The sequence below is a fragment of the Ipomoea nil genome, unplaced genomic scaffold, assembly GCF_001879475.1.
Source record: "Ipomoea nil cultivar Tokyo-kokei standard unplaced genomic scaffold, Asagao_1.1 scaffold1719, whole genome shotgun sequence".
NCBI classification, from domain to species: Eukaryota; Viridiplantae; Streptophyta; class Magnoliopsida; order Solanales; family Convolvulaceae; genus Ipomoea; species Ipomoea nil.
This window is the reverse complement of record NW_017618147.1, coordinates 369,652-390,572: the sequence shown is the minus strand read 5'-3', so window position 1 is coordinate 390,572 and position 20,921 is coordinate 369,652. Positions and strand designations below refer to the sequence as shown.

At 34.3% G+C, this 20,921-nt stretch overlaps 1 protein-coding gene and 1 long non-coding RNA gene across 3 annotated transcripts; both read left to right on the top strand.

Annotated features, from left to right (window-relative positions):
* The first annotated feature begins 3,432 nt into the window (after positions 1–3,432).
* Positions 3,433–19,807, top strand: LOC109191711. Of its 2 annotated transcripts, XM_019342357.1 has the most exons (21): positions 3,433–3,872; positions 5,358–5,409; positions 5,543–5,619; positions 5,727–5,860; positions 5,971–6,067; positions 6,216–6,273; positions 9,141–9,249; positions 9,355–9,478; positions 9,558–9,744; positions 9,833–10,155; positions 10,431–10,519; positions 10,608–10,678; positions 13,044–13,154; positions 16,126–16,191; positions 16,331–16,468; positions 17,299–17,404; positions 17,476–17,547; positions 17,664–17,722; positions 18,007–18,166; positions 18,536–18,702; positions 19,027–19,807. In XM_019342357.1, the coding sequence occupies exons 1-21, from the start codon at positions 3,820–3,822 to the stop codon at positions 19,276–19,278; spliced, it is 2,505 nt and encodes an 834-aa protein (XP_019197902.1). In that variant the 5' UTR covers positions 3,433–3,819; the 3' UTR covers positions 19,279–19,807. The 2 variants fall into 2 exon arrangements, with proteins under 2 accessions (XP_019197902.1, XP_019197903.1); XM_019342358.1 differs by lacking the exon at positions 13,044–13,154.
* LOC109191712 lies at positions 3,903–4,356 on the top strand. Its single transcript, XR_002055971.1, has 2 exons — positions 3,903–4,162; positions 4,250–4,356. It is a non-coding gene; the product is annotated as an uncharacterized LOC109191712 (long non-coding RNA).
* Positions 19,808–20,921: the final 1,114 nt, after the last annotated feature.

The following is a 20,921-nucleotide window of genomic DNA, read 5'->3' as shown; positions in this document are numbered from 1 at the left end:
AATTCACGGTCAACAAACGGCGTCATTGACGGAGGATCAAAACTGTCCAACGATCAATAACAGTGGTTACTAAGTGGCAATTTTTATTATGGACGATGAAAAGTGTCAATGCCCCAATAAGTCTAGAACAAAAAATGGCATTAACTCTTGTATTCCGTGAGTCACAATAATAATATAACAATAATTAAATATTGTTCAATTCTATATTCTTCTATGATTTCTATTACCATCATTAATTATTTCCAAATTTACCATAATTAAATAATTTGACCAAGACTATGTGGTCTAATGGTACCCGGGTTGGACTTCCATTTGGAAGGTTATTACGAGTTCGAGCCTCAGTGGAGGCGTTATTGGTTCTTTGTGTTTCAGTAGGTTGAGAAAGTATATGAACAGATACTACAATGTAATAGGGCCAGTAACATTCAAAAAAAAAATAAATAATTTGACCAATTATAAAGAAAGATTATTAAATAATGCACGGGACAATTGACCAATTATAAAGAAAGATTATTAAATAATGCACGGGACAATTGTTTAATTAAAAATTTTAAAAATTCATTAATAAAACATAAGGTTCTCATAGTTTTTTCTTAGAAACTCTTTAATAAAGTATTTTTTTTAGAAATTGGTGGGCCAAACCGCCTACGACAGTTTGCGGTGGATAGATCTAGAAAAAATACGCAATTTCAAAAAAACATTTGTCCAAAACGAACAACGGAGTCAAAAGTTATGCATTGTCGAACTTTTGACACTTTACAAATTAAAAAATAAAATTTAAAAATTAAAGGCTGGTTCAGCCGGCGAGGCGGCCACTGAGGAGGCCGATTCCGGCCTTCCTCGCCGGCATTGTACGAATGGGAAAGTAGAAATTAATATATTTTATTAGGAAGAGAGATTTTTAGGAATTGGGCGGGAAGTTAAAATTACAGGATTTTGTTTTTATATATAGTATAGATTGTATTACACTATTTTATAATATTAGAATAGAATTTTAACGCAGAATTATTGTACGGATGGGAAAGTAGAAATTAATATATTTTATTAGGAAGGGAGATTTTTTAGGAATTGGGCAGGAAGTTAAAATTACAGGATTTTGTTTTTATATATAGTATAGATATAGATTGTATTACACTATTTTATAATATTAGAATAGAATTTTAACGCAGAATTATTGTACGAATGAGAAAGTAAAAATTAATATATTTTATTAGGAATAGAGATTTTTTAGGAATTGGGCGGAAAGTTAAAATTCCAGGATTTTGTTTTTATATATAGTACTAGTTTTTTACGCGCATTGCGCGATTGAGATAATGCCAAATGCTTTTTTTTTTAAAATAAGTACTTTAAAGTATATTAAGACAGGATTATATTGAAATTGTTCATGCATAGATAATTGAAGGTTGAATTTGCGTATTTAAATAGGTAATTCTTCTCCCAAAGGTTGAGTCCCCAACCCCAAGGGCCCCCACACTCCGACCCGACAGAGCATTGTGGGAAGTTGTAAATCACGGTGACTCAATGGTTCAGCAGACAGGGCGAAATGCTGATACGCACAAGGAATCTGCCCACTTTGAACATAATTCCCGCACTGCCGCCGCCGAGGTTCAAACCTTCGTCTCTTCTCCCAAATACTACCCACTAAACCATTGAGCTAAGCCCGTGTGGGTTAAATAGGTAATTCTAAGTTTACAAATGCAAGATAATATAGTCAAGATTGATTATAATTGTCAATAAAATAATTGTATATGTATCGTTGAAACCAAATACGGGACATAAGGGAGAACAAATAAAAATTATGACATAAAATATTAAATATATACTAATATTGTTTGAGGAGATTCCGACATTAGGATTTGTGGTTAAGTTCTATTAAGACTTTAATATTAGAATTAGATTAATGGTGTAGTTATAATTCTATATTAAACTTTAATATTAAAATTAGACTAACGGTGAATTAACGGAAAAGTTAAATGGATAATCATATAATTAAGGATAAATTAGAAAATCTTAAAAGAAAAAATTAAAACCTGAACAATATGAACCATTCATTTGATTTAATAATTTGACGGTCATTTTTTCTACCCAATGTTAATAATTAAATAAATTCGCTGGTCAAATCCGCTAGTATAATTCGCTAACTGCTGATTGTCAAACAAGGACATTATTGCGAGGTAGTTCTCACTTCAATTTGTTGTGTGATTTGAATACTCTCGTTGTCACAAAATCTCTCAAGTAGTTAATATGGTTGACTTTATTAATTATATTTTTTTAATTTTTTCATGGTATTAATAAAATACTTGGTAAATAAATATATAGCATTATTTTGCATTATAACTTTGATATTTAATTAGAAAAATAGTGCACAAAAAAAAATAATAGATAATGTAGTGAATATAATCAATTGATGAATTTGAATGTAAAAATTTTTACATTTGAGAAAAATAAGACAATATAACTAATGAAAATATTTCTTTTAATTAATTTATTGATAATTAATAATTTTTTTTTCACTGAATAAAGACATTGTAAGGATAATGTAGCGAATATAATCAATTAATAAATTTGAATATAAAGAATTTTTATATTGAAGAAAAATAAAGACAATATAACTAATAAAATTGTTTCTCTTATTTAATTGATTGATAATGAATAATTTTTTTTTTTAATAAAGGCATTGTGGACACATAATTCTAAATTAAAGAAATGCATATGTATTATTTTTTGTTGTAACTACTAAATTATTATTTATATAATTTAATAAGAGTAAAATAGAGTACTAATTATGCCAACTTTGATTGGGATGAGGTTCGAACCTAAGACCTTTTTTTTATTGAAATCAATGAGTAAGTTAACGGTGAACTAACGACAATTCTTAAAATTTTAACGGAATTAGTAACGGTGTGTGGATGTTTTAGGAAATTTTAGTGTAAAATTTAAATCTGATCAATCTTTTAATTAATCTGAGCCATTCATTTGATTAAAATCTGTGACCGCCATTTTTTCTACCCATTATAGGCCTAACTCTCTTGGGCTCTTATTAGTATATATATATATATATATATATATATATATATATATATATATATATATATATATATATATATATATAGTAGAAGTAGATAGTAGATATAGATTGTATTACACTATTTTATAATATTAGAATAGAATTTGAACGCAGAATTATTGTACGAATGGGAAAGTAGAAATTAATATATTTTATTAGGAAGAGAGATTTTTTAAGAAGTGGGCGGGAAATTAAAATTTCAGAATTTTGTTTTTATATATAGTATAGATTATTATTATTATTATTATTATTATTATTATTATTATTACATAATACTGTATTATTTTAAACTTCAACCGGTTTTAACATTTTTTTTTTTGTTGAAAATACCGGTTTTAACATTTTGAGTTCGATTATTTTCGTGGGTAAAACCCGGGCCGAATACGGAAAGAGTAATGCAGCAATTTGGAGGCACTTTCTCTGCATCTCTGTAACTGAATGCTTCATCATCATACCGTATCACGCCTGAAGACACTGCACATCGACGTCACGTAACACCTGGAGGACAAAGCTTATGAATTTCCTCCGGCGTCTCCTCTGCTGATCTGTCTTGCTTTCGCACTGACATCTTGAAATCGTAGAAACTTTTGCGACTCCTGTCTGTGAGTAATATTCACCTGGGTGAGGGGACTGAATGAGCAGGGGAATTGGAGTGGAAAGCAGAACCGATCGTTCTCGATCACTGTGAGTAGTGGGAGAGAATGAATGAAGCTCCGATCGCCTGAGAAGGAGAGCTATCTGCTCAGAAAGCCATGTGGTCCTCCTTCTGGAGATCCAGAAATCGTTTCTCTTTGGACGAACTCAGGTACTCTTCAATTTCAATTGTAGTTTCCTTGTTTACCTCTCTGTGATTTTCGAAACTCTGATTCTTGATACTATCTGTAGCAATTCGATACGAATTTTGTGGGTTGAATTATAATGATGAAGTTATCGACCTTCAGGGAAAATTAAGGTTGTGATGGCACAATGGTTGAACTGGGTTTATACTAGAGGAGTCTAGTTTCCACGTAATTAGTTTCTCATTTAGTAGTCTTCCAAAATTCATTTGTTAGTAGGAACGGGAATGGAAGGGAAGGGCCAGTTAGATCATCCCCCGTCAAACCTTTTTTTTTTTTTCCTGCTCCTTGGTTTGAATTTTTTGAACTTGCATATGTACACTGTATATTTGGGAAACAGATACAGGTGGTGAAGGTTGTTTGCATTTCCCAGACCGAATTACATGGTGATAAATAAACCCTTTTGCTGTGAGTTCTCACCCCACTGGGTTTTATTATTTTTAAAATTCAATTGACTACTTGCCTCAGTGGCCATCCTTATTTGTTACATAAAATCCATGCTGTACTCTTCTTCTTGCTTGATGAAATTTCAATCTACAAATAAAAGTATTGCTTATCTCTTCTTGATCATCCTACAATTAAGTTTTCTGATCTTTAGCAGTTTTCTGGCTTCATCATCATTATGGTGAAGAGATATATTGCAGGGGAGTTTGGCTTATCTTACTTGTATGGATAGTTGCCAAGTTATGGTTTGATCAAATTGTTAAGATTTGTGTATATGATTCACTTAACAATTCATTTAGTCTAAAACAAAATAAGAGCAAAGAAAGTGGCATGGAATATTTACAAACAAATTTAGAACATTCATCATTTGTTACTGTGATAATGGTGAGAGCTAGTTTCCAAATATTACATATCTGAACAAGATAACCTATTCATAAAAAGGCAACAAGGTGATACATGCAAAGGATCTATAGAAGGTCAACATCTGATGGAACCTAGGAATTTAGATCCTCCTTTTCACCAATACTGGTGTCTTCTCTATACAAACAAAAAGTTTCTTCATTCTCAAAATAATGAAGATATTTTCAAGTGCACAAACAAGGATAACAATCTTGAAATATGCTGTTTGATCCTCACGCTAACAGGAAAGATGAAGAACCATATGCAAGGGTACATTTTGTTACACTTACAATCTTGCTGGGTCAGTGTTGGCCTACTTATATACCGAGCACAGAAAATGAAACCTTAAACAGCAAGGTGAAATCCAATCTACAAATAATTTGATTTATTGACAGCATTGTTTTGGTAAAATAGATTTGAGTTGGAATCAAGGTGTCTCTGGATGAGTCTATGCAAATTTTCCTGAGCTATGAGATGTTCTTTATATCTACAGTTAGGCAAAATTAATTTATTATATTTGCTGAATGTTAACTGACCAATCAATGTGTTTTACAAACTTTTTTACTGTCTGGACTCTAGATCTCATGCAATGTTTTCCTTCTCATATGCAGATATCTTACTGATCAATTGATGAAAGTTCAAGTTGTTAATGAAGTCAATAAGGTGGCTACCTTTTTTTCTTTCATTTTATTCCATTTCTTATGCTTCTATGTCTAACATTTGATATGCCACTTATGCATTGGGTAGTATTCTTATTTAACCATCCAATCTGTTCTTTGCGTTTTGCTTTTTGAAGGATTTTGTAATTGAGGCACTACGATCAATTGCTGAGTTGATAACATATGGTGATCAACATGATGGAGCTTTTTTTGAGTGCGAGCTTAATACTTTCTTCTGAGTTCTGATTCATTTATTCACTTAAGTATAACATAGAAGCTTGGCAGTTCTGCATTGATATGTTTTTGGGGTTTCTTTTTTAGGTTTTTCATGGAGAAGCAGGTCATGGGGGAGTTTGTACGGATTTTAAAAATTAGTAGAACTGTTATTGTTTCACTACAGTTGCTGCAGACAATGAGTATTATGATCCAAAACTTAAGAAGAGAACAGTCTATATGTGAGTAACTTTTTCACACCCTTCTTCATAAAGCATACCCCTTCCTTAGAGAGCATATCTTTTTTTCCTCTTTGTTTTCATCTGATGTCAATTATTTTTTATTATCACAGATTATATATTTTGTAATGAACACATTAACTACCTCATAACTTACTCCTTTGACTTTCGCAATGAAGAGCTTTTGTCTTACTACATATCCTTTCTAAGGTTTGTTACCCGATAACTCAATTGTTTAATGCATTATTGTTTTTCAAAATACTGGATTATACTATTATGTGAATTGTCTTCTTTCTACAATTCTATGTAATAACACTTTTTTACTTATGCAATTCTTATTCATTTGTCAATTGTCAAGAGCAATAAGTGGAAAGTTGAACAAGAACACTATTTCTCTTCTTGTCAAGACGCAAAGTGTAAGTTACTAGCTTTCAACTTCTTACATAAATATCTATATAGGGCCTATAGATTTATAGCCATTATGTTTTTTTTTTTTTTTTTTTTAAAACCTTTTATCTGAAGAAATTGATCACTTTGTACTCCATGGTAAGCTTTTATGCTAGAAAAGTGGCACTTTTAGATCAAGGGATAGTTCTTCATGTGGGAGAACTGGATAGTTGTTTTTCAAAATATAGTGAAGTACCTTTTGTTCTCTTGATTTTATGTCAGCCTTTTGGTGCTTAAACCAAGGAATTCAGTAAGATCTAAACTTTGAAGGAGATTTTCTTAGAAATGTTTCTTGGTTTCTTTTTTCTTTACAGAATGTGTTAGTTCTATAATTTACGAATTTATAAGATAGTTAAAAGTATGAAATTTGGTTATGATAATATGATATTTATAAGATAGAGTAGAATACTCTCCCAAACTATGTTTATACTCAAAATGTGCTGTGAATTTCTGAATGTGCATGAGGAATTTGTGTAGATTCTTAGGTAATGCTCAAATATACTCCCTCAAAAAGTTAGGAAGGGAAAACAAGTAGATGGGGCCAACTGTTAAAAATATGGCATGGTTAATTGTGCATGGTAAGCTTTCTGATTGCTTGGACTTTATAAGCTAATGCAAATGTACTATATATTACTTGTATTCAAAAAGCACATGTACTATTTCCGAAAGAACCTCATGTTTTTTAGCATGCATATGCAGTAGATACATGTGGGTGCATGCAAATTATTATTACTTCTCAAATTGATCTGCAGCTCTGCTTTCTCACCCACTTCCCCTCAGTGATTTAGGATAGACTGACTGTTGCAATTAAGGCTGATTTTCAAATTGCTTCAAAGGGTAATAAATTGTCCACTTCTGGGGTGCAAGAGTCTGGTACTGATTTCAGGGCTATGAACAGTTAGTTGTGATTAGTATGGAGTAAAATTATGAAGGAAAAGAGATTAAGTTTTAGAGTCGCTCATATAGTCTTCATATGATTTCATGACCACCAACTCCTGAATAGACTGGCACCACACAACTCTAGAGAAAATAACACTAGAAATCTGTTCAACTGACTATGAACACTGTGGAACATTGGAATAAGAGAGCTACAAGGTAAATCTTTTTGTAACCCACAAATTATTCCAAAAGCTATTTAGAAACTCAAATCCATGTCTCCATAGACTAAAATTACTAAAACACTACTCAAACTCAGAGTAAACTAGTATTGTCCCACAACCAATATTTTCTGCTATGTTCAGGAGTTCTGAAGCATTACCAAAGTGTCTTGAAACTGAAGATTCCAATAAACTTGAATTTATAATGAAAGACTGAAAAGAGTTAAGCCCTAGAATTAGGTCTCCCAAGTCCTACACCTTTTATGATAATCACAATTGTATTGCAAAATCATCAACCTCACACATGCCAAGCTTCTGTAGGCAGAGGAACCAAGTCTCTTTGCTTTCCAAGCAATAAACCATCTTGAACTTGTGCACCTATTTACTGAACCATTTGAAGCACATTTAACTGCAAGAATAATGTGGTCACAATTTTCAGTTTTTCTCCTACTAGACACCTAAGAAGGCATCCTAGACTTCCATTCTTTTCCCTGGTTTGTCCTTAGTTTAAGGATAAATGAGCATAAATGATGTGGATCCACAGACTTACTGTGAAAACTCTTGTTACAAGTTGAGATATCCCCAAGAAACTTCTAAAATCAACATTTGAAGGATTCTGAATCCACATAAGACCTGCCACGAGAACTAGGGGGGACAAAAGTTCACGAAACAAGGAATTTCCCTTGAAAACGGAAAGTTTTACAGTGTTTAGAAAAACCTAGATGTCTATGGTTTGTCTCTCAAAATTCTTATGTGAAACTGAATAACTTGTCTGCAAGCGTATGCAACTAAATGAAGAAATACAAGACATTGAAATTGCACTTTTGGTCCCTTAATTATTTTTGGGTGTTGAAATGTGGTTCCTTTTAATTATAAGGTGAACACATTTAGTCCCTTAATTATCTTCTCAGTTGTAGATATGGTCCTTCCACTTGTGAAGCAAATAAATCTTTGTTTAAACCAACTTTAAGGAGTGATGTTTTGGTAATTCTGCATAACACTCTTTCTTCATTTATTATCGTTTGGCTAACAATAGAGCAACAAAATTTCTTGCCTTCTAGTTGAAACTGAGATTTATTTGTGGATATTGTGTTATAAGTGGAATGACTATATCTACAACCGACTATACTACAACTGATGAGATAATTAAGGGACCAAATGTGTTCACTTTTTAATTAAGGGACCTTATTTACAACTGATAGATAATTAGGGGATCAAATTTGTTTATTTTATAATTAAGGGACCACATCTCAACAAGCACAATAATTAAGGGATCAAAAGTGTAATTTTCTTTAAAATAATTGCAAATAAGTCCTTAAAAAGTAAAAATATTGCCCAAACAATTATGTATTTTTTTCTTACCTGAGCTCAATGCCTGGATATGCATCAATAGAGACTTAAGGTTCATATTCAGCAACTTCAAATCTTGCAAAATTAAGTAATTAACTGATGCACTTTAGATCATGATCTGAATCTATTGCCTTTGGCAATCAAGAAATTTATCTTCTCTGAAGAAAAGTTTTATCAATATGGACAACATTGCTTTCAATGTCATTGACTCACTGGGAAATAGTTGAAATAGTATTTGGTTATTTGATCAGTGAGAAAGAAGTATTGGTGAATGATATTTTATTTCTTGTCTCTTGTGTTTTAGTTCTAATAGTGAGATGTTTAGTTATTTTTCTCTATTTTATTGTACTTGCTATTTATCCTTTGGTTTTTCTTCTATGTTCTCTCAGGATGAAGTAATTTCATTTCCGCTTTATGTTGAGGCAATACGGTTTGCATTTCATGAAGAAGGGATGATTCGAACTGCAGTCCGTGCTTTAACACTGAATGTTTATCATGGTGACTTGCCTTCTGTTATTACTCTTTCTTTCTTAACATAAGCTGATTACTCAATGTAATTACCCTTTTTCTTTCACAAACTACAACCTTGTACTTTATTCACAGTTGGTGATGAAGCTGTTAACAGATATGTAGTCAGTGCACCTCATGCGGATTATTTCATAAGTTTGATCAAATTTTTCCGAGAGCAATGCATCAGTTTAAATAGATTGGTTTCAAATGCCTCAAAGTAAGTGCTGATCATGTGCTTTGTTTTGAAAATTATCATTTACTTATTAGCTAAGGTCTTCTCATAATTTTTGACACAGGAATTTGGGTGCAGATGCAATTTCTTCTGCTATTTCATCCATTGATGAGATTGAAGACAATCTGTACTACATCAGTGATGTTATTTCAGCAGGAATTCCAGATGTTGGGAGGTTGATTACAGACAACATATTGAAGTTTTTGATATTTCCGTTGATTCTTCCTTCTTTAAGGATGGAAGTTGTTGATGTAAAGAACTGAGTTCAGCCTTTTTCTCCTTTACCTGTAGTTATTATGTTGTATACTAAAGCTTAACATTTATTTCTTGCTAATGCAGGATACAGAAATTGGAGCTGCAACTTCTTTATATTTACTTTGTTGCATTTTACATATTGTTAAGATCAAAGATCTAGCAAATACTATTGCTGCCGCGCTTCTATGTCGTATAGAAACTTTCAGGCCTAGATCTGAAGCCAAAATCAATGGTTATGTGGCAAGTGATGGCTTGACAAAAGAATGTGAAGAATCTGACAATGGTGACTTAAAGCTGAAACCTGATGCAGGACTTTTACGGGTTTCTGTACCAAAATTATCTTGTTCACAAAATCAATTGGAATGCACGTTGCAGCAGGACTGCAGTGGTTCTCATTTTGCACTAAGGTGTTTGGTGCCATCTCACATTCTCCAGTGTTGTTTTATTTTATATTTTAAATCCAATCTTGGTGCTTCTGTGTGGGTTATTTGTCCCTCTTTCTCCTTCACACACACTAACATCAATTTACAATGTGTGCTTCAAGCTTATGTTTTTATCTGAAAGATTCAGCAACATTGCTTTTATTTTCTATGCTCAAACTTCTGATTTATTGTTTCCTTTCCTTGTAACCATGTGGCATCTGACAAAATTTCTTAGAGTTGCCTGATATTCTGTTATGCAGGGAAGCGTTGCTTTCTTATATTACCTGTGGCAATGATGTACAGGTTTCAGGTTCCTTAAGTGTGCTGGCCACTCTATTGCAAACTAAAGGTTGTATCACTGAACTTATTGTGCTTTCTTCTGCATCTCTTCTACTTGTTCTTTAATATTTAAAAAAAAAAAAAACCCTTTTCACCAGAACTGGATGAAGCGATGCTAGATGCTCTTGGAATTCTTCCACAGCGGAAACAGCAGAAGAAACTCTTGCTGGTATGTGGCCTGCTTTAATCACCTTTGAAAGCAATATCCAAGATTGAAATGGACCACTTAATGTATAAATCTCTACCTTTATATATATATATATATATATATATATATATATATAGGAGGCTATTCAGGTGAGAACGGGTTGCCCGGGAGAGAACTAAGAACTACTCACAGCCGTCCACGTGTCCAGATCTAACGGATCAGAAACCACTGATTTTTTTAAAAAAACGCGGTGGCATTTTCGTAAATAATTGGACATTGAAGTGCAAGTAACAGTTTCATATAGTGCACCTAAGTGCAAGTAAAATGTATTAAAATTGCAACAAATAATGTACATTGAGCATCAATATTAAGTGCACCTAACGCTATCATTAGTTGCACCAAACGTTATCATTAAGTGTACCAATGTGAAAGACGTTATCATTAGGTGCACCAATGTTAACAAGGTAAATTACTTGCACTATTTAGTGAAAATGGTTGCACTTGTAAGTGATTTTACTTGCACTTTTTACTTGCAAACTTGCACTAGTTACTTGCACTTTTAACATATTTTACTTGAACCAAACTTCGAGTTATTTATGAAAATGCCACCGCCTCGTTTTTTAAAATTACATCTCGTTAAATCTGGACACATGGATGGCAGCGATTGGTTCTTAGTTCTTTCCTTGGCACCCGTTCTCACCTGAGCGCCCCCCTATATATATATATGTGTGTGTGTGTGTGTGTGTGTGTTTACTGAAATGGCTAAGAATATTTAAAAGATTTTGGTTCTAGTGCTAGTAGGTTCTCCTATGAACCATCATCTCACCAGTTGAAATGTGTGCAATTTAGTTTGAGTCAATCTTCATCCTATTCTTTTCTAATAAGATCATCCTCCTTACTGTAGTTGTCATGCATTTTGTAAGAGAATTAAATCTTTCAAGCATCAAAAGAACCAATGAGGAGATGAATAAGGGTATGGAAATTAGTGATTTGGTAACTATAGGAAGGTGGATCTAGGGCATCTAACTTCACATATGGCAATATTATGTACTAGCCAATTCTTTTTGGTTTCGTAACAGCTACTTGTGCCAGTTGAATGTTCTAATGTATTTCCTAATTGTTTCCACATATTAAGGATTGTATTCAATTGACCTGATGTGCTATATTCCTACACCAATCAATATCAAAAGAGCTCATTAAATTCACACATCCAGTGTCAGGCGAGTCCTAATTCCTAACAATTGCACATTCACTATTCCTATCACTTATGAGCATGTATTATTCAATCAAGAGTCTATCCCCAGACAATCTTTTCCAGGTATTGATAAGAAATATTAGAGCTACGCAATTAGTGGCCCATCAAAAGCATGCATTAAGACTTAAGATTAGAGTGAATTGTACACAAAGTAGGAACCAATGAAACCAATAATAGAATTATAGTATACAAGTACAGAGTAACATAATAAGAATAAATTGCAGCCAAGATGACTTGTGCCAATTTATTATTCTGTATTAAGCAAATTGTGAAACCAAACGATGTAACTAGTTATATTCCAATTACATTGGAAACTAGATTCGTTTTCTTCAACACCATATGAAAACCTCCAGCAATTACCTAAATCAAGATGTGAAATTAATTTCCATTTTTCTTTCATAGGGTGAGCACAATTAAGAAACTGACTTCCAATTCTTTCTCCAACCTAGTTCAGGAAATAGGAGAAAGGGTTGAATACTCAACTAATCGCCCCCTAGCTTTGCAAATCATTAACAGTTAAGTAATTCTGCATACACCTGCAGCAGACGCCATGGCTTATTGGTTGTTTTTGACTCTCCTAGGCTCTGGTTTGGGCTTTCACAAAAGTTGTAGGCCTGGAAGTTTGCCTTCCGGTCCAACTTGAATCACTCCATTTGGACTTTTAGGCTTCAAGTTATGCCCAAAACAGAAAGCAAAGGTACTGAAGCCAAATCTGATGGGAATAGTCAATTTGTTTTAGGTTTAGCCCCATTGACTTATTTATCTCTACTTCATAAAATGAATGCAATGTTTAAGTTAATTAGCAATTTAACTGCCAAGAAACCTAAGTGGTAAAATTAGGTAATTTAACCACTTAATGATGCCTATAAGGGAAGAGGGCCACTGTGCATCTGTAGTTATAGTTGGATCATGAATTGTAGAGTTGACTACCTTGTAATCTGAAGATGAGAGGCATCTCAACTGTATTATTTGTAACTAAAACCTATTCAAGTTTGCAGTTATTAATTATTATATTCAAATTGGTAATGATCTAATTCAAGATTCTGCATATGCTTTTGCAAATCTTGCCACCTATTTATTCAATAGTTGAATGATATGTTTTTGTGTGTGTGTGTGCTTGGGTAACTGCAGCAAGCTTTGGTTGGTGAAGAATCTGGTGAGGAGCAACTTTTTTGCTCTGAAAGTAATGTAACAAAAGATTGCTTCAGTGGTGAGCTTGATAGCTACCTGGAAAAGCTAAAGGTACTAATGCTGCATTACTCTTCTTTCTGGACACTTGTTGGCACTAATTTCTAGCAATGCTATTTGTTGGAGATAGTTTGGACCATCTAATCTCTTTCCTTCCTTTCTTCAGAAAGAATATTGTGTTTTGTAATTTGTATTATATTATATTTGGACAATTATCTGGCTAACAATAGAGCATAGTAGAAGCTATAAAAATTTAGTGCTCCATCTGTTGAGTGGACTACTGGACTTGTACGCTCATTTAATAATGTATATTTTTTAGAAATCTTATCCAAAACCAAAATGTAGACATATTCTAACATGTCAAATGGCATAATACAGTGTAAACACAAATTATTAATCAAATAATTGTCCACTATTCAATACATGAATAGAAGTCTTACTGAATTTTTGCAGGGCTATCCGACTGATTGAGTTTATTACCATAAATAATTAGGTTAATGATGTCAAATTTTTCTTAATTGTAGATTTAGTTTATCACCCTAAGTTCACAGTTTTTTATTGGTAGTTATCACTAAGCACATATGGCCTGGCCTGATATCAAGTTATATGCATGGAGGGGGTGTTTGGTTCAAACATGGGAAACAGAATCAAATACTAGGTAACTGGAATAACTAATGAGAATGAGATTCAGTAAAAGTACCCTAACTTTCCAGACTTCAATCATTATTAGATTTGTTGTTTGGATATGTACAATCATGGAATCAGAATTAAAGTTTAAAAAAAAAATACAAAAAAAAATTACATCTCTTGTTTCCTACAATGAGTTCCACAAAAGTTAAACTAATGTAGGACAGTAGGAAAAGCATGACATTTGTGTGAGGGGTAGAGAATGGCACAAATGAAAGTAACATAAGAAGGAAATTGGAGTGGACTGAGGATAGGTAATTGGTTTTTCTATTAAAAATTAAAAAACAAAGACTACTATGACTTTTGATTCCTGTTGAATATTAGGAAACCTTTGTCTCATTCCTAGTAGAAGTTGTCTTAGTTTCCTGTTCTTATTAGTAGTTTCCTATTCCTATTAAGGCTAATTTAGTATATAGTTTAGTATATATAGAGGTCCATAGAAGTATAGAGGAAACAGACAGGGAGATTAATCTATTGTAATCTTTCATAATAATATACTCTTTCTATTATCTCCTCTTTGGTTCACATATTTTGCTTCTGCCTAACTGGCGGGTGGTGGTTATTCTCCACCCGCTAGGCCTTTCAATCCCTCAATTTCAACATGGCATCACAGCCTAAACCATAAATAAAAACCCTTTTTCTTCCGCTGCCACCGCCCGCTGTCACCATTGCCGCAACTGTCTTTCCTCGTTCCGACGTGCCTAGTGGTTGTTCTTCCAATCTTTCACCACTGGACTCCTTGGAACCTCGTCGCGAGCATTCGCTTGAAACTCATCACCATCCGCCGCCGCACGCGCCACCACCGCCGACTGACTAGCTTTCATTTTTCCGGTCAGACCTCTTCTCTGGTCTCACCTCCTACACCGTTGGATTCCTCTCCTCTTTACGACCTTAACTGGAAAATTTGGTCTCCTTCCTCCACTGCCAACGTCGCCACGCGCCGGCAACCTTCCTCACGCGTCGGCGCGTGAGGCTACCTCCGGCGAGCTTTTCCAGATCTCTCCGTCAGTCCTTCGCGACTCCATCTATGTGCCTTTGATGTATTTTTCCAGTGAAGATTTTTCAGATTGTGGTTTTGCCCTTTTGACTTTTTGGTGAAATTTGAAGGCTTTGTTTTGGGTTTGTTGCCAAACTTCTCCCCAAGGTGTTTGTGTTTTGGTATAACCGTGTTTGTTTCTTTATCTCCGGTATGCCTTATCCCATGGGTGTCCAGGTTTCAGCACTACTATAAAGGCCTTTGATTATTGTTATTTCCCATGTTTCAAGTAAGGGGGAGTGTGACTATCTACAATCAAAAGGTGTTCTGTTTTACTTATTTTACTTTGTTTTCATTGTGTTGCTTCGGGTTTATCTTTATTACTATGGGCTCTACTGCATCCTTTGCTATTCTTTGTTCCCTTTTCACCTCTACCGCTCTCGATGAAGGCTTTGTTGGCATGTCCTAGAGTGTTTATGTTGTGTTATCTGGAGGTTGTTAATGTTCAACTCTATCCTTGGTGCATTCATCTTCATTCCCGAGGATCATGTTCAACTTCATCCTCGGTGTGTTCATTCCCAAGATCGTGTTCAACTCCGTCCTTGGTGTGTTCATCTTTATTCCCGAGGATTGTGTTCAGCTCCATTCTTGGTGCATTCGTCTTCATTCCCAAGGAAGGGTCAGGCATAGCGCAATCTCTTTTGAAGTCATCCATCCTAGAGTGCTTATGTTGCTGTGATGGTGTTCGTGTTAATCTTCACCCTTGGTGCCTTCATTCACAAGGTTGTTCATGACAAGCTTCGCCCCTGGTGCCTTCATTCCCAAGGGTTGTGTATAGCATTGTCCCTCCGAAGCCATCCAACACTGTTATCCTCTAGTTGCATTTAATTTTCATTTGTAATTTTGAGTGAGGTAGAGTGCTTGTTTTAATCCAAGCTTGGAACTTCGAGATGTTCCAGCTTGAGGGGGAGTGTTGAATATTAGGAAACCTTTGTCTCATTCCTAGTAGAAGTTGTCTTAGTTTCCTATTCTTATTAGTAGTTTCTATTCCTATTAGGGCTAATTTAGTATATAGTTTAGTATATATAGAGGTCCATAGAAGTATAGAGGAGACAGATAGGGAGATTAATCTATTGTAATCTTTCATAATAACATACTCTTTCTATTATCTTCTCTTTGGTTCTCCACCACCAGGCCTTTCAATCCCTCAATTTCAACAATTCCAATTGAAGCCTCCAAAAGTAGTGAACCCACAAAAAAAAAAAAAACAAAAAAAACAAAAAAAAAACATAAACCTTATTTTTAGTGTTAATCTCTAATATGTTCCTATATGGACTCTCTCTAATTTGATTTGCTGAGCAGGATCATTATGGAGTTGCATGCTCATACAAAGATATTGGAACAAGCCCTCGGGTACATCGATTTCAAGTATGTATTACTTTGTAGAAACTCAATTCTGTGCAGTTTTAACTTTCTTATGCTTTCTTCTTCCACTTTTGTTAATACGACCAATGTGATCTTGCTTTAAAGTTTAAACACACTATCAAAATGAATAATTTGTTGTTAGGTACTCGATGCATTGGTCAGTCTTTTCTGCAGGTCAAATATCTCTGCAGAAACACTATGGCATGGTGGTTGGCTTTTGCGTCAGCTGCTTCCTCACAGTGATGCAAATTTTAACAGTAATCATCGCGAACTGCTTGAAGTAAGTTATTTTCACAAAGAAAGCGTACATCAAGTTGCTTACTTGGTGTAAAGCTCTGTATTAATTGAATCTAATATACATTGAAAGCAAAGCAGGAGTACCTTGATTAGGCCTAAGACTTAGTTGAGTTTAGTATTTCAGTTATACCACAGTGATCCACGGTTTCTGAATTCCTTGACTTGCTTTTAAGTTTTACCAAATATTAAACAAAGAAAAATTTTGAGAAGGGTCTCCGAAGCATCCATATTGGAATTGATTGCCAGAATTTTGTTTGAGCCTTGTCTAATAATTCAGTGCCCCATTCGTACTTTGGCTTTGTTTTGAGTGATTGTCTAAACCTTTTAAATTCCGTTGAGTCCTGTTCGGTCAGTTTCATTAAGAGGTCAGCAAACCGTTTGGCTCATGAACTGGTCACTGCGGTTGATTCTGATAGTGGTGGTTCAGTTTTGGAATTCCGGTCCTCCTACGTGTATTCAGCACCTTATTCATTAATATTATTCTCTGCTTTGTTGGCATTCAAAAAAAAATAAAAAAATTTAATGTGCTTAAATGTGTGGCTTTATGTCTTTTATTTGTTGAGCTTGTATTGATGATTATTGTTAAACCTTTGTGTTTTGAAGTTTTAATCTGTTAATTACATTTTGCTTTTTGATATTGTAATTTTTATACCTTGATTATAGATGATTTTTATTTTTTTTTGCTTTTGTTTCCAAATGTGTAAAGCTTTTTGTACTCTGGGAAGTATCCCTTGGCACCCTTTAAGAGACTCTATTTGTCAAAAAATTACTTGACCTTGATTTTTTGTCACCGCTGAAATCTTGTCTCTGAAGGGTTCGTACTGTAGCTGTACCCAGCATATTCTTGAGGAGACAAGAGGAACTTGGCCTGATCTATTGATTGTGGTTCTCAGTGATGAGTGGAGAAAATGTAAAAGAGGTACCGCTCTAGTCTAGAGCTTTATTATGTATTTAAGTCTGTCTAGTTTAAAAGGAGAAGAGTACTTGCAGCAATTGAAGCTTCATCACCTCAGAAAGATCCTAAATCCATGCTTTTGCCACAAAAAAAGTCTGCTTCTGAAGGTACACATCTTCTATTCCATTGCCTTCTGAATGAATGACATCAAAATGAATTTTGCATGCAAATGTGTAATTGCAAAAATTTTGGAAATAATTTGTTGAATTGTTTTGTGTGCCAGATATGTTTTCGGGTGATTCATCTTTTGCTGCTGGTGAAAGAATGTGCGAGATAGTGAAGGTTGTACTTAGTTTTGGTTTCTTTTTTGGGGTGGACAGGTTGGGAGGTGTTCCAGGGATAAGTCTGTTAGTTTATTATGAAAAGCTATACCAACACCATTTGCTTGCTTGGGCTTATCATCTTATTTTCTGTATGCTTAACCTTGCCAAAGTAACTTCACATGAAGCCATCCTAACAGAAAAGAACTTAAGTCAATTGAGATAGGCTCAACCATGATACTTTCTGTGTGAATGTAATATATTGTAGTATGCCCTCTCTGCTAATCTTCACTCGCTACTGTATAGGTGTTTGTACTAGTTCATCAACTCCGTTCTTTCTCAATTGGTAAAGCTTTGCCTGATCAACCTCTGATACAGCCTCCAGCTGATTCTCTAGAAAGCTTGCGTGCAAAAAATGCTGGCATGATTGGTTTGAGTCCAAAACCAAACAGTGAAGTAAATCTTGGTTCGTTTTTTACTTTTCTCTTTAATCTTGAAAACTTTTGGTTGTATTTGATAGATTCTTTGTGTAAAATGTTCTCCATTTTCCTATGTTTTATCCTCAAAATCTTTTTCATTAGGAAGAAATTTAATGCCAAAGAGGAAGGTGGCTTACCCTGTACCTCACTGTACTGCTTGGTGCACTTGCTGGTGCTTGTGCTATCTCCAATCCTCTACTAATCTTTTATAGTGTACAACCCACTTTTCTGAACATATAGACAAATTGAGATGCATCACATAGTGTATCAATTTATTGGTGATGGGAAATTACTGAATTGAAAATGGTGTAACCTGAGGTTTTGAATTTTGTTACTCTGCTGGATTTGCTTTTCAGTGGATGCAGTGCCTTGTAGAATTGCATTTGAGAGGGGCAAAGAGCGTCATTTTTGCTTTTTAGCCATCACTGCTGGAATATCTGGTTGGCTTGTCCTTGCAGAAGAATTACCTCAGAAACCACGTTTTGGTTTGGTTCGAGTTATTGCACCTTTAGCTGGTTGCAATGTAAGCCTTTCTAACTTCACTTTTTTTTTTTGGTATACACTGCTTGATGCATTATACTCTAGATGCACTTTTTTTTTTTGGTATACACTGCTTGATGCATTATACTCTAGATGCTTGTAGCTCAAATTTTGCAGTAGGTGCTATGAGCTCACCAAATTGGATGAGTGTGAAAAAATTGTACTCCCTAGTCCCTATTATTCCAAAATATTTGCTACCTAATGTACCATTTAATGTAATCCACTTTTTTTTTTTCAGGGTAATAAAATAAAAGTAGGCCCTGAAGTGTTAATAATCTTTTCTTTTCCTTTTTCTTCTCTGCTTCAGCCCAGAATTGATGACAAACATTCAAGATGGTTACACCTCCGGATACGTCCTTCCTCTTTTCCTTATTTGGATACTGGCAAGTATCCTTCACCCTCAAAAGTTAAGGTGAAGGCTCTAGTGGATGGGAGGTGGACTCTGGCTTTTCGCGATGAAGAATCCTGCAAATCTGCATTGTCTATGATACTTGAAGAGATTAATTTCCAAAGTGTTGAGGTCGAGAGAAGAATAAAGCCCTTGCTAGATATCGAATGAGCTGTTGATTTTACAAGCTACATCTATGAGAATACCGTAAGATTCTCATGGTACGAGATTCATTTTATAATATTTTGAGTTCCTCCCCAATAATATTTTATACAAACACCTTGGAGATTGATTGCATCCTACTATACCGACCCACCCTCTTTGTAAATGTGTCAACAAGGAAACCTTAGGTGTACCATTGTAGAGTAGACAATGTGAAAGTCCCCATTCGTTGTATATTAGGCTGCCTGTCTCCTCCCCACTTCTCAATGTTGGTAACAGTGTATTTGGCAATATTTTCTTTGATGTTAGCTAGTTTTCCCTAACCCTCTTGAAACAAGCAACTATTGTGTTGAGTTTTAGAACACAGTTGAAACAGAAGCAGTAGCAGTAGTGTAGATTGCAACTGACATTTTTTTGGGGTCGTACTGCTTGCTTTTTCCTGCTGATTATGTCTTTTTATTCTGATCTGAATTATTACATTTGTGGGTTCTAATTCCTTCTCTATGCTTGAAAGCTCCAACTGGATTTTAATTTCTAATAGCTTTCTGTTGTTGTTACATGCATGCAGTTGAATTATAAGTTGTAATCTTGATCTGATACTGAGATTATATGATCATTATCATATCTACAATGTAATTGCAAGTTACAATCTCTTGCACTGAAAGCTAAAAAAGAATGACCAACTTTCTTAAGAGTCCACACTCCACACCAAACTTAGCTCCGAGTAGTTATTAATTTTGAAGTTTATTATTTTAATTTTTAATGATGATCCGTATTCTGTAGAGATGAATTGAGAAAGGATGCTGCTGTTGCTGCGGTTTTGGAGGAGCCAAATTAGTGTGAAAATTTTGACGACGTGACTAATTGTGCTTCCTTCATCTATACTTCACGCGGCATACATAATGATAGGACAGAATAGCATTCGCATAAGAAAGTGAAATTGTGTTTGTAATGTATGAATCGTTATCTGCAGGTCGCGACGCGGACGTGACGGAGGTTTTGATTCAACTCACTAACAACCCAATCACATCAAATTCTGTTTTGAATCTTACCACGCAGGGCAGGGCTGGCAAGTTTTACGGTGGATCATGGTCCAAAACAGTGTTGTTTCTTTTAATGAAAAGAAATGGGACCCGTTTCGCGTAATTTGTTCTGTTTGTATAACATATTCAGTTTCATTTTATATACATTGTAGTTCCATTTTAACAAATTACTGTTTTACTTTGTTTCAATTACATTTTCATTCGACATTATACGTACAATAGTCTTATTACAGTGAGACATGTTATTGAATTTTATTTTATGCACACCGTAGTTTTATTACAACACCACTAAATTATAATTCTAATTCAACTACGGTTTCATTGGACAATAGACACTCAAATATGTGAAACTGTTATTCACATTGTAATTTCATTAAAACACAACTACAGTATCTTTTGATATAATTACAGTTTCATTTGATAATATACACAATATGTGAGACATGTTATACAATTTCTTTTTATACATACTGTAGTTTCATTTCAGCAAAATTAAAGTATCATTTCTATTCAACTACAGTTCTATATGACAATATACACTCAATATGTAAGACATGTTATTCAGCTTTATGTTATACATATTATAGTTTCATCTCAAAACACTAAAGT

Coding starts and splice junctions, on each gene's coding strand:
- LOC109191711 (XM_019342357.1), top strand. CDS start 3,820: ATGTGGTCCTCCTTCTGGAGATCCAGAAATCGTTTCTCTTTGGACGAA. Junction 17,548..17,663: donor AAAAAAGTCTGCTTCTGAAG/GTACACATCTTC, acceptor TTTGTGTGCCAG/ATATGTTTTCGGGTGATTCA. Junction 18,703..19,026: donor CACCTTTAGCTGGTTGCAAT/GTAAGCCTTTCT, acceptor TCTCTGCTTCAG/CCCAGAATTGATGACAAACA.